The 13,603-nt window shown below is 43.7% G+C and overlaps 1 protein-coding gene across 6 annotated transcripts in view; it reads left to right on the top strand.

Moving 5' to 3' along the window:
• Positions 1 to 9,665, top strand: part of LOC122713193 (ELKS/Rab6-interacting/CAST family member 1) — a 57,634-nt gene extending 47,969 nt beyond the window's left edge. For 4 of the 6 annotated variants that reach the window (XM_043933420.1, XM_043933417.1, XM_043933421.1 and 1 more), the window contains 11 exons: positions 72 to 211; positions 313 to 2,554; positions 4,407 to 4,664; positions 4,756 to 4,943; positions 5,020 to 5,077; positions 6,663 to 7,629; positions 7,743 to 8,290; positions 8,379 to 8,539; positions 8,641 to 8,788; positions 8,853 to 9,037; positions 9,282 to 9,665. In XM_043933420.1, coding sequence (XP_043789355.1) covers positions 72 to 211; positions 313 to 2,554; positions 4,407 to 4,664; positions 4,756 to 4,943; positions 5,020 to 5,077; positions 6,663 to 7,629; positions 7,743 to 8,290; positions 8,379 to 8,539; positions 8,641 to 8,788; positions 8,853 to 9,037; positions 9,282 to 9,363 — 4,977 coding nt within the window. In that variant the 3' untranslated portion in view covers positions 9,364 to 9,665. Of the gene's footprint in view, positions 1 to 71; positions 212 to 312; positions 2,555 to 4,406; positions 4,665 to 4,755; positions 4,944 to 5,019; positions 5,078 to 5,523; positions 5,750 to 6,662; positions 7,630 to 7,742; positions 8,291 to 8,378; positions 8,540 to 8,640; positions 8,789 to 8,852; positions 9,038 to 9,281 lie in introns of those variants that run through there. The other 2 variants (XM_043933419.1, XM_043933423.1) reach the window with 2 other exon arrangements.
• Positions 9,666 to 13,603: the final 3,938 nt, after the last annotated feature.

Here is a 13,603-nt window from a genome sequence, read left to right as displayed (position 1 = left end):
TGAGTAACGATTGGTGGGGACGATGGGTGGGGATTAATGGAACGACGTAATAATTTGATTGGTGTAATTAGCTCGAGCGAGACGACGCTCTCACCGAAATCGAGATCCTGAAGGAGAAATTGGAGAAGGCCCAATACTCGATGAACAAGGCACACGAGGAACGGGAGAACGCGAACAAGGAGTTCGAGAAGATGTTGGAGAAGTACGACAGGTGGGTATTGGGTAGGCAGGTAAAAAAAAGAGAAAAGAAATTTTGTTTCACCGTTGCGTATATATATATATATATATATACGTTGTTTGTTGACGGGGCAGAGCGCAGAGCGAGGTGTATCGGCTGCAGAATCGAATCGAGGTGATGGAGGCGGACAAAGATAGGCTGGAGCTCGAGGCCGAGAAGCAACAAATGTTGGCGACGAAGAGTCGGGACGAGGCGAGGAAAGCGCAGGAGGAGTTGGCTCGGGTGCAAGAGATGTACGATCGAGCCGCTCTTCAATTGGGTCGCACGAAGGAGCACGAGGAGAAGTCGAAGGAGGATCTGGACAGGTTGACGGTCGATCTGGAGATGGTGCGGGAACGTTACGAGAAGTCGCAGATCGAGTTGAGGAGGTTGCAAAACGAGAGGGAGAAATTGGTCGCGGACAACGAGAGGATCAGTTTCGAATTGGAGCGCGCCCACTCGCAGCTGACCAAGGCCCAGGCGGCCACCGACAAGACGCAGGAGGAGTTGGCGCGGATGCAACTGGAGATCGAGAAGATGTACGAGAAGCACGACAGGCAGCAAGCCGAAGTGAGAAAGGCGCAGGCGGAGACGGAACGGCTGCGAGTCGAGGCGGAGAGCGCGCGCGAGGAATGCGAGAGGTACGCGACCAGGTTCGGCAAGTATCAGGAAAATCAGGAACGGCAGAAGGAGGAACACGAGTGGGCGAAGCTGGAGGTGGAGCGGCTCCGCGATCGGCTGGAGAAGGCGTTGGCGGAGCTCGAGCGCGCGAGGAAGGCCGAGCAGGACGCCTCGAGGCTGCGCGCCGATCTGGAACGTGCGGAGGGAGCGCGAGGTAAATACCAGTACGAGCAAGAGAAGTGGCAGAGCGAGGGTAGTAGGCTGCAGCAGGAGGTGGAGAAGCTGCGGGAACGTCTGGAGGGCCGTGAGACCGAGCTGAAGAGGACGCAGTCGAGCAACGCCGAGCTCGAGGCGAAGCTGCACGAGACGCAGCTTCAGCTCGAGCGGGCGCGCGAGGAGACCAACAAGGCGACCGCGGCGCAGGAACGGAATCGCGGCGAGATCGAACGCGCTAGAATCGAAACCGAGAAGATACGCGATCGTCACGACAAGGTGAAGGCGAGAGCGGACGCCCTGGAGGCGGACAACGAGAAGCTCCGGGTGGAGATCGTACGGTTGGAGAGGTTGATGCAAACCGAGGGTAAGACCAGATCGGAGAGCGCGAGCATCGAGGTGGAGCGGCTGCGCGCGAGCCTGGACAAGGCGATCGTGGGGCGCGATCAGGTGGAGCTCGAGGCCGGCAGATTGGCGAAGGAGTTGGAGAAGGCGCACATGCAGACGGCCAAGTATCAGGAGGCCGCCGAGGCGAACAAGAAAGAGTTGGAACGGCTCGCGGCCGAGACGCAGCTGCTCAGGGACGAGCGGGAGGCGCTGAGGCAAGAGTTGAGGCGGGTGCAACAGCAGCAGCAGCAGCAACAGCAGCAGCAACAGATGGCCGGAAGCGAGGAGATGGCGCACCTCCAGCACGAGTTGCAACTGGCTCAACGGGAGCGCGACAAGATGGCCGCGATCCTCGAGAATCGGGAGAAACACTCGGAGAAGATCGAGAAGGTGAAGGAGAAGCTCGAGGCGGAGGCGAAGCAGTTGCAAGTGGAACGGGATCAGCTGGTTATACAATTGGAGAAGTCGCAGGAGATGCTGGTCAACTTCCAGCAGGAGTTGGAGACGAACGAGGCCGAGTTGAAGCGTCAGCGGGACGAGGTGCGCCGATTGCAACAGTTGCAGCAGCAAAGGGTGCACGCGCAGACGCCGGATAGAGCGGCGAAGGAGGCCCTCGAGGCGCAGATGCGAGAGGTTCACCGGTTGGGCCAGCAGGTGCAGAGCCTGACTCAGGCGCAGACGAAGGAACGACAGAGGGCCGAGCAGGCCGAGAAACGAGTGCAGGAACTTCAGAAGCAGATCGCGTCGAGGGATGCGAGCGCGGCGGCCGCCGGTGGCGTGAACGAGGCACAGCTCGAGCAATGGAGGAAGCTATGCGAGACGGAGAAACAGAGGGCGGACGCGGCTGAGAGGCAGGCTGCCGACTTGCAAAAGCGTATCCAGAACACCGAGAGGCAGTTGCACGCTCAACAACAGCAGATCCAGCAGATGCAGGTGACGATGCAGCAGCAGCAACAGCAGCTACAGCAGCAACAACAACAGCAAAACGGCCAGGAGGTCGCCAGGCTGAGAAAGGAATTGGAACGCGCCCAAGAGAGCGTTAAGCAGGCGGGCGTGGAGCGCGAGCGGTTCCAGGATCAGCTCGAAAAGCTGTGCCAGGAACTGCAGAAATCTCAGGTTAGCAGCAGCAGCAGCAGCACGGCCTGCATTCGCTCGCGCGCTAACCTACTACTACCGCTACTACTACTACTACTACTGCTACTACTGCTACTACTACTACTACTACTACTACTACTACTACTACTACTACTACTACTACTACTACCACACTACTACAGCCTACATCCGCACCATAATATGCCTGCACTATGTCTCTCTGCCTATGTATTACCGTTGGCTGATCGTTGTCGACTGGCTACCGACACATCATCGCGCCTCCTCGTCTCTCTATGTCTTCTCATTTCAACCGCAGCCTCTGCCTTCGTCGTCGACGAAGCAGAAACTCGCCCACAGCTCATTATACACGCCGCAAATAACAGACAAAAAAAAAATAATAATAATAATAATAATAACGATCGAATCATATCAGATATTATATACGTATGTAAACAGAACGATAACGATCGAACGATATATCGTGTATATATATATACATGTATAAAACATATATATATACGTATACAGATGAAATCGGAAAAAAAAAAAAAAAAAACAAAAAACAAAAACCAAAAACCATGATGCACCCGCACAATCTTTCTCATCTTACGTTGCGTATATGTATATCTCGGGGCGTCCGTCACACTTCACAGCGAAGCGCAACATCGCCTTCACCATTTATCATCATCCTCCTCGAATTTTTTTTTTTCAAATCCTCCATCGATCCTTCCGTTTCCTCCTCCTTCGAAAAAAAAAAAAAAAANAAAAGAAAAGGAACCCTACGAACCCATTGCGATTTTAGCTCTCAAGCACAGCCATATTTCGCGCTCATATTGCTCTTCCTTTTCGTTTCTCGAGTATGTTCGATGGTTATGCCGTTTTTTATCTTGTTATGTTTTATCTTGTCGTTATCACCACGTATCGGCACGGGAGATGATCAAAGAGGCGATGAGACCGAAAAGAAAAAAAAGAAAGAAAGAAAAAAAGGACACGAGGTTCAACGTTTCGAATGGAAACGGAATAGAATGGAGAGGAATAGAAACGGAGATCCTCTCTCTTTCGTCGATTCTTTCATCATCGACTGGTTATTGTTACTGCTACAAATAATTTTGTTGCGCGTTCGTCATCGCAACGATGAGCAACCTTATTACGATTATCGCATTATTCTTTTTTTTTTTCTTTTTTTTTTTTCCCTTCTTACGTTCCCCTAATTTTTTTTTACTTTCGTTTTTGGGAGCATGCCGTACCACGTATTCGAGATGCCAGAGATAGAAAATGGTTGAGAATCGGTTATTGCGCAACATGCGATGTACGATGCGATGTGACGATGTTTCGATGTCTCTTGTCTGCGTTCACGATCGAGCATAGAAATTTTGGGAATGATTTCTTTTTTTTCCACATCGAATGCACAAAAGAATGCGTTTTCCGCACCTTACTTGTATACCATACGAGTATATATCACCTTCGAGACATTTTTTATCTCGACGCATACACGATTTTTATCTATTGTGTATTTTGTACATATTATTATCATTATACTTCGCTATGAACGTCACTTAGATTTTACCAGGGATTTGCGAATTTCTTATTCGTCTAACTTGTTTTTCAATTGCGTTCCTATGCATCTCTCATTTACGAAAACCGTGGCCATCGCGATCGATTCGATTCGATTCGATTGATTCGAAAATCGAGTCAAATTCGGGGGAGGGAAATTGGAAATTTTTTGAAAATAATATATAGGCGTAGGAGAATGAGAAAGATCGGACGTAATGGTCACGGGTCATGCAAGCGAAGCGGCTTTCATTTGCCTAGCTTTAGCGTCTGGTAGACAGACGGGGAGGGACGAAAATTGATAAGATTCGTTTCGACGCAGGTGGACTTGCACGAGGCGAACAAGAAACTCCAAGCTGGCGCCGCGAAGGCTGGTATCGATACTACTCAAGAGAGAAGGCAATTGGAGGAGCAGAAACGCCAACTGGAAGAACAGAGAAGACAGACGGAAGAACGAGCGAAGTCCGTAGATCAGAAAGCTAGAACGATAGAGGAGAAGGAGAGGACGCTCCAAAGTCTCGACCAGGACTTGAAGAAACGGAAAGCGAAGATGGATCAGTTGGAGCAGCAGTTACAAAGGGTAAATTGAGAATATTGAATCGGGATTGAAACGAGGTCGATCGTTTTTGTCGTGCCTTCTCTCGTATATTTTTCACATTTCTGTTTTGTAGAGCGGTGGCTCGCCGGACAAGAGATTGGCGGAAATGCAGAAGGCTCTGGAAACTGCCGAGAAGGAATTGGAAAAGGCGAAAGAGGAATCGACCAGAAGCTCTGCCGAGACCGAAAGGTTGCTGCAGCTGATGCAGATGACCCAGGAAGAGCAGAATGCCAAAGAGAGACAAATCAGAGAACTTCAAGAGTCGGTATCTGAAAAATAAAAAATAATCCAAATAATCCTGAACGATCCTCGTTAATCATCTAATTCTCTCTTCCAGTGCACTCAAAGCCGCACAAGCCAAGTTGAAACAAGCCGCAACTGCACAGCAACAAGAGGTCGGTATATACAAAATTATTTTATTACTCTCTCCGTCAACAAATTTTGAGAACGCGATCAATCCTTTTTTTCGATACGATGTATTTCAAGTAATTTTCAAGTCGAAATATCTTATATATATTCCTTTGCAACGATCGAAATCTCGAAATTAACATCGATGGAAAAGCGACTAACTAGGTGTCTTTCTCAATTTTCACGCTGACCCCCCCTGGATACGACACGTACACGTACGATACGTATATTTGTATTTGCTTGCTTGATCACCATTGTTTGCTTTTTCTCTATGTTTGTTCGCCCTATTGTGTCCCAACTCCAATTATATATATATATATATATATATATGGTGTATGGTGCATTTTTCGATTTTGTCTCGTTTGCGAAAACGAACCGTGCGTTTCCGAATGGAAAAAAAAAAAAAAATTCATTTGACTTGAAAACGCAACAGGCGGGTCCCACCGGATTCCTAAAAAGCTTGTTCTAAGGTCGATTTTCGTTGGGGACGCCTTCTCCGTTCTTTTTAGTACAATTTGCATATTAAGCGAACTTTACAAGTACACGAACTTATTATACGAAACTAAATAATACGAAAGGAGATCGTACTGAGATTCGCCATTGACGACACACTTTGTCAAGATACATAATTATTTTACGTAACGCTGCGACCATTGTTAACATATTTAATAATTGATAGCGGGAAGATATTGACGATAATAACAATAATTATTAATACATATAAATATATATATATATATAAATATAGATATATATATATCTATATGTATATATATATTAAAAAAAATATATATATAAATATTAATGTAAAAATGATGAGAGAGAGATGAGTGAGAGAGAGAGAAAGGAGAATACGGCAAATACAATAATGTTAATTAATTTATTAACGAAGCGATCGTGTATGTACATATATATATGTAATATGAATATATGTATATACATATCACGCAGGAGAATGGGACAAACGCATGTACTGTACATGTGTATATACACGTACACGACAGAGAGATATACGTATATATGTAGATATATAAATATAAATATATACATAAAGTAAACGTAAAAGAGAAAAAGAGGAAAAAAAGAAAAAATATCGAGAGATCACGTTGAAAATTGTGTAAGAGAACGAAGAGAAGAAAAGGAAAGGGGAAAAAAAGAGTCTTTTTCGAGATTAAATTTTCACGTCGTCGTCGTCGTCGTCGTCGTCGTCGTCGTGCCAGAGAGTTTACGATGGTTTCGTCGACGAGAGCGATGAGACAGCATGAGGAGAGGAAACGTGAGGGAGAGAGAAAGAACGAGGGAGACGACGCATAAGATCCGGAAATTCGATCGATGTACGTACGCCAGTAGCCATTTGGAGACGCACCCTTACGTCGTTCGCCACGAGACAATTCGATGTTCACGGGCCAAAAGACAAAAAGCCACCGTTGTTCGTTCTTAATTTTACCCAACCACTTTGAACCCACCATCCACCTTTAACCCTGTCCACTTGTTCTTTCCGTTCAATTGTTTTTCTTCGAAACGCTCGCACCTGTTGCCTTCGCGCACGCACCCACCGATGCACGCACACAGCAGCCAGAAAGCATCCTCGAAAGCAACAGGGGACACGAAGAGGCGAGAAGAATCGAGGCGAGGGATCGAACGATGACGGAATTGGAAGCGAAGGTATCCTCCTTGGAAACATTGTCGAAGGAACAGTCCTCTTGTTCCCCGAAGAGGATCAAGGACGCCAAGAATTTTAGTTTGGAGGATAACGAGCAAGGTTGGAAGAAAGAGTTGGAAACGAAGAACAGAAGAATAGCCGAGTTGGAGGACCAATTGATGGCATGTAAGAGCGCGAAGAATAGCGACAACGTATGCACCCAAAGCTTGAAATTGATGGATGAGGCGAAGGAGGGGAAAGAGTCGTGGAGGAAGGAGGTGAGAGCGAAGGAGGATCGAATATTGCAGCTGGAAGACGAGATGGAATCGTTGAAGCGTTTGATCGAGGAATATAAAAGATCGGAGGAGAACGAAGCTAGAGTGCGAGATAAGGATAACGAGAGTTGGAAATTAGAAGTGGAGGCGAAGAATCGACGAATCGTTGAATTGGAGCAAGAGATGGACTCGTTGGAGAATTTTCTCAGGGAACACGCGGATACGGAAAGTATACGAGACATGGAGATGGTGATCGAGAGGAAGGCGAGAAGAATAGAGGAGTTGGAGGATACCGTGGCTGAATTCGAGGATTTTCTAAAACAGAATCCCGATGTGAAAGAGCTGCACGATCTTCGTTGCCAAGTGACAGCTGGAAATAGACGGATTCAGGAATTGGAGAGATGGATCCAGAAGAACGACGAGAATAGAGAGTCTAGGATCGATCGGGAAAGAGTGATCGAGCTGGAGGAAATGGTCACGCAATTGGAGGAGTACGTGAGGGAGCACAACGTCGACGTGTTGAAGAGAAAGTTGGAAGACAGGGAGTGCAGGATCGATCAATTGCAAAATCGCGTTGGATACTTGGAAAAGGAATTATTGAAGGTTGAAGAGGCTCATCGAGGTAAGATTGTTTCAAAATCATGAATTAATTCCTTTGTTTTTTCACTTCCTCGTCTGCTAAAGAAAAACTTAAGTTTTTAAAGCAACGATCATTAGAAAAATTCCAATTTGCAGGTAAAGAAACTCAGGTAAAGAAGGGCGATCAAGAAAAAGAAATAAGGACCGAGGATTCTCTCTCTGCTCAAATGGTGGAAAAGAATTTCGAAAAGGAACAGAAGATGAAGAAGATGGAGCACGCTATATCCGAGAAAGACAACAAGATACAGGAGTACGAGCAGCAAATCCTTGAGAACAAGGAAGAGACGACGAAGCTGAGAAAGGAGGTGGCAAGCCTGAAGAAGGAATTGAGCGAGTACGACGACATCGGTGTTCTGAAGGAAGAAATTAGAGTGAGGGACGAGAAGATTCAACAACTCGAGGACGAAGTAGACTCGTTGGAACGAGCGTTCAGCGAGAGAATCGATCTGGAGCAAATCGAGGAGCTGGTGAACGTGATCAAGGAGAAGGAAGACAAGGAACGACAATTGTCGAAAGATCTGACGGAGAAAAGATACAAGATCGAGGAGCTCGGCGAAGCTCTTCGCGAGAGTGTCGTCATCACGAGCGAAAGTGAGAGGAAATTGAAGAACGAGGAGAAATTGAGGCAGGAAGCTCTTCAAAGGGTAAAAAAAGAATGCATTTTGAAAAAAAAAAAAAAAGAAATCGAAATTCTTATCATTTTCTTTTTTTTTTTTTTCTTTCTTCTTTTAGATAACCAAATTGGAACAGAGAATTGCCTCGATGCAATCCGCTTCGGCATTAAAATGTATCACTTGTCAACCTCTTCTATCGAAAGTGCAGAAATACGAGAAGAAACTGAAACGTCTCACGGAAGAGAGAATCGTGCAGCTCGAAGACCTCCGTCAAATGAAGTAAGCAAGCAGTGATATTTCTTTGATACTTTCCTATTAATATCCATTGTTTCGTAAACTTGTTCTTTTCTTCCTTTTTTTTTTTTTTTTTCTTTCGATAGACGAGAAGCTCTGAAAGCTGCAGTTTCCGAAAAAGACGCCCATCTAGCTCTGTTGGAACTTTCCGGGATAAAAACTGCCGCCCAATCCGAGCAAGCCGATCAACTGAAGGCAGATAGGAAGAGGTTATTGGAGAAACTGAAGAAAGAGGTAATTTCTAATTCTTAATTCTTAAAGTGTATATAACAACGTCTTTTTTTCAATATGTGCACAGGATGAGAAAAGCATCGAGTTATCGGTGGTGGAATCGAATCCAACGTGTTCAGAAGGAACGCCACAACTGCTCATCAAGGTTTTGGAAACGTCCGACGACGACGATGAAGAAACAAAGAACGATCGTCGCAGTGATTCGAGCTCTTCCAGACCGGCTACCACGAATGGCAACAGTTGTGCTGATTCGTGAGTATCTTTGCTTAATAAATAATCTTTGGTTATATTCGCATTGCTTTGAGAGAAACACAAGGAAAGGCACAATTTCATCAATTTCATCGTAGTAGCCAAATAGACAGATCGCTTTAAAAAAGAGTTGCCGCCAGTGGATAGAAATGTTAGAAAACTTTATCGTTGAAACTTTAACCCGAGTGAATAATACGGTAGATCACGGAATTCTCCACGAAGTTGTTCTCGCGTTGTTTCCCCGCAGAGAGAAGACGTCGACGGAGTCGGAATCGAGAAACGATCGAGAACGGGCGAACAACAGAAGCGACAAACAGGATAGCAGATAAGTAGACCAGGCCAGTCGTAACGAATCGGTAGAGAGAGCGAAAAAAAAAAAAATATATATATATATATACGCTATCGATCTTCTTCGTTTCTTCGATGTTGTTACGTGCACACACACGCAACTGTAGAAGCAATCTAGAGCATTTCTAGAGCATTTAGAGAGAAAGTAAAAAAAAAAAAAAAAAAATTAATAATAATAATAATAATAATAACAATAATAATAACCGACAAACAGGCAACAGTGATACCTCATCGACATCGACAGCGACAATACAAGCAAACAACAACCATCCCCAGAACCATCGTTCATCGCTTCATCATTTTATAATCATCAATGATCATCATTATTCGCCATTATCGTCATCCATCCAGTAATCATCATCCATCCAGTCAAATCATCGTCCACGTCGCCCCCTTGCCACAAATTCCAAAAAAAAAGGAATCGGCCGAGGAGGATTCAGTGGGAGGGGGGGGTGGGCAGTGGTAGCTTCGTTTCAAATCGCGAGAACGTCGCTATGCTTTCGCCTGGAAGTTTTTGGAAAATAGAGAAAGATCGGTGGAAGATGGAATATGATTCGATCGATCGTAGAATCGATCCCGAAAATTGGCGCGAAGAGAAGAATTTTTCGTTTTTTTGATCCGTTCTTCTTATCGTTGCGAACCAATCGCTTGAAATTTTTGCGAAACTCGACGGAAATACAAATAATTGCTCGAGATGATCGAGACAGAGCGTCGACGGAAGATCGACTTACACTTGTTATTATAGTATCTAGATAGTTTTTTCGGTAGACGAGTTGATTGCATGTCCCAATGATCGTCCGGGGATGCTCTGTTTCACGGGGAGATGAATATATGCACAGTTTTCCATCCGTTGATTTTCTTTCCGCTACGTCGAGTTTCGTTCAACCGCTCGATACTTTATTATTCCCGTCGGTGTGTGTGTATAAATATCAGAAAAATATCAGAGAGGGTGAAACGCGACGTAAGGGTAGCAATTCGCACTTCGTCCTTTGGTCGAAAATGTAAATTGTGTAATTCGAAGAAAAAAAAAAGAGAGAAAAGAAATACGAGAGGAGAGACGAGAATTCGAGAAAGATTACAGAGAAGTCAAGTCGATCAATTCCGAGAATATCGTATATCCCCGTCGTTATTTTCTTCCCATCGTCCGTGGAAATGACGTGGAAAACGCAATCCAAGTATGTACAGGACGAGTGTGTACAGGACAGTTTCACTCCTTTCCTTCTTTTTTTTTCTTTTTTTTTTTCTTTTTTTTTTTTTTTGGATTTCTTGCCACGGGTCCAAAGATCGTCGTTTGTATAACGAGCGCATAGAACTCTAGTTGAAGGGAACGGAGAATAAAAAGAATAATTACGAGAAAAGCGAGAAACAAATAAGAAATTAACGAGGCGAGAGATGTAGTTAGATAGTTAAGAGGGAAAAGAGGTACGCAAGACGAGGGAATATAAAACGTGAACTGGAACAATGGCGTAAGGCCGAACGAGCTAACGTTGTTTCGAGATTTAATGAAGAAATGCACGAGGACGAAAAGAGTGAAAGAGAGAGATTCGAGTCAAGTGGTGCTGATTAGCTTTCAAGATGACAATAAACGAACATTTCGTGCACGCTCGATGATCTTGCGATGCAGAAACAAATAAATAAAGAAGAAGAAGAAGAAAAAGAAGAAGAAGAAAGAGAAAGAAAAGAAAAGAAAAGGAAAGAAAATTCGGACGCACGAAAAAAACGCACTTTTCTCTCCCATCGGGGGATTCGTCGATTTATCGTTCCGAATCTTTAAAATCGTTGCTTGATTCTTCTACAGAGAATCCATCCATCGTTCATTGGGAAATGAAGGGACAAACGAGAGATTTTCTTCTAGGTTCGTAGAATCGAAAGAATCGATTAAAAAGGAAAAAGGAAAAAAAAGAAAAAAAAAAAACCTTCATCGAATCGAATCGCGTGTGTTTAATCGTGTGATAGATGATTTATGGCATCGTTAAAGAGGGTTGTAAATATATAATCGTGAATTATGCTACGAACGAAATATACAGAAGAATTTGTAGAAATATTATATCATAAATCGCGTTAATTGGTATGTTAATCGAGCTACAATTACGATTACGAAGCGTCTAGAGAACTGTTAACGCATGAACGACTTCCATATAGTTTCTCAGTCCCAATTCACTTGGTAACGTGTCTATTTTACGTTGAGAGCAGTTGCAGATATTTATGGAAATTGTTGGAGAGAGAGCCTTCGTTCGTCGATCGATAGAACGATATTTATTGTTATATGAGATCTTTACATATGTGTAAATAGTCACGCATAGATACGTATATTTATAAATCATACTTAGAACGTTTATGGATAATTGCGTGTGAAATATGGTTACGGTTTGTTTTAACAGAGATCTTCGATTCTTCTTCGTTCACATTCTTCTTCTTCACACTGTTCACACTTCTATATTCTTTAGATATTGTTGCAACTCTTCTTCTAAAAAGTTTATAGAGATAGAATTTCTTCCAACTTTCCTTCTCTTTCCTTTTCTTTTCGTTTTTCTTTTCTTTTTCTTTTTTTTTTTTTTTTCTCTCCTTCCTTCGAACTCGTTCTCCCTTCGAGGAAATTAAACTTTCTATTTCCGAGTCTAGTCTAATATAAGGATACAAGTTGCACCGATATCTAATCGAGCTTGAAAAATAGAAAGCCTAAAACGATGGGTTGATTGATTGAACGCGTGAATTTTACTCGATCTTCCATCGAGAAAGTTATCGAAGAAATGAACCATTATTATATATACTACTAGTTCCAAAACGAATCCTCGATCATAGTCTCGAAACCGAACCAAATATATATATATATATATATACATGTAGATAACTCGTACACGTACGAAATCATCGAGCGTTTTCTTCGTGCGTCGAGAAAAACGCGATCCAGGATGTACAGGGCTACGATTGTCCTGGACGAAGGAAGAGAAGGGCAGGAGCGGAAATCACGTTAACGAAGAATATCTCCTTTTGAAGAATGAACGCGTGTCTTAAGGGAGGACCGATAATTATCGACCATTTCCGGAAAACGATATCATCGACGATGATTATATATCAACATCATAAAATTCGTTCAACGAGAGAAGTGAAATTGTGGGCTGAAAGAGAAACAATGTTCTCCACGCGTTATGATAATCGTTACGCTTTGGCAGGATCCGTTCTCGAGAGAAAGCGAGCGAGAGAGAGAGAGAGGGAGAGAGAGAGAAAGAGAGTGTGTGTGAATGAGTGAGAAAGAGAGTGAGAGAGAATATTTTTTTTCTCAGAGTGCGATAGATTAAAATTTTGGCCGATTTATATGGGACAGCAGGGAACAGGATAGAGTTGAAAAAAGAAAAAAAAAAAAAAGAAAAAAGATGAGGAAATCCGAGGCACTAAAAATGGACGGAGAAACGACTCGTTTGTACATACGTTGTGCGTCGATGTTTCTTCGATAGCCCTGTTAAAGATGAGAAAAATTGCGCCCCACCAAGTGGTCCCCGCTGGTTCTGTATTCCCCATTCCCCAAATCGTACAGCTAGTCTAGGGTTAGTCTGTATTACAGTGTAGTGCATAGTTAAAATTATCTCGCTAAAATCGAATTTCTCGAGCATTTAACGCAGCATACGAACCTATACGAACGCCCCTAGCGCCTAGATGCGTGATTACCCGGCCGGAAGGATTTCGCGCGGGAAATTTGAGACGAAGTTGGGCGAAGTTGAATCGAAAGAGGGATAATACGTTTTTCGATGAGTCGAGTGTGCGATTCTTCCAATCGAGTTCATTCCCGCGTTGCGAATTGAACGAAAAATTCTGCGAGCCAACAGGTGGATGAACGTTCGTCGTTTTCGAGCTTTCGAGAAAAGCTTTCGGGAAGCGGGAGTTTCGTGTTGAGGTTGTAAAACGAACGGCCCATTTATCGTCCAGTGTCCGCTCGCCGTCTACATATTATTAATATATAAATAAAATATAAAATATATCGTGGTGTCTGCCGTACGAGAAGTTAAAGCGACTAATGTTGAAAGTGTAAAATTTTATCGTTAATACCTTAAGAAGAAAAAGAAAAAAAAAAAAAGAAAAAGAAGATGCTCTCTTTAATTCGTCGATAAAACGCTCTTACTCGTTGCTAGTTACACGACACACCTTTTTTTCCATTCGATCTCTGACGCGAAAATATTAAGAAAAAAAAAAGAAAAAAAAAAAGAAACCTTTTCGAAAGATTGA

Source organism: Apis laboriosa, unplaced genomic scaffold, assembly GCF_014066325.1.
Source record: "Apis laboriosa isolate Shangri-la unplaced genomic scaffold, ASM1406632v1 scaffold23_cov150, whole genome shotgun sequence".
Lineage (NCBI taxonomy): Eukaryota > Metazoa > Arthropoda > Insecta > Hymenoptera > Apidae > Apis > Apis laboriosa.
This window is presented reverse-complemented; position numbering and strand designations above follow the sequence as displayed.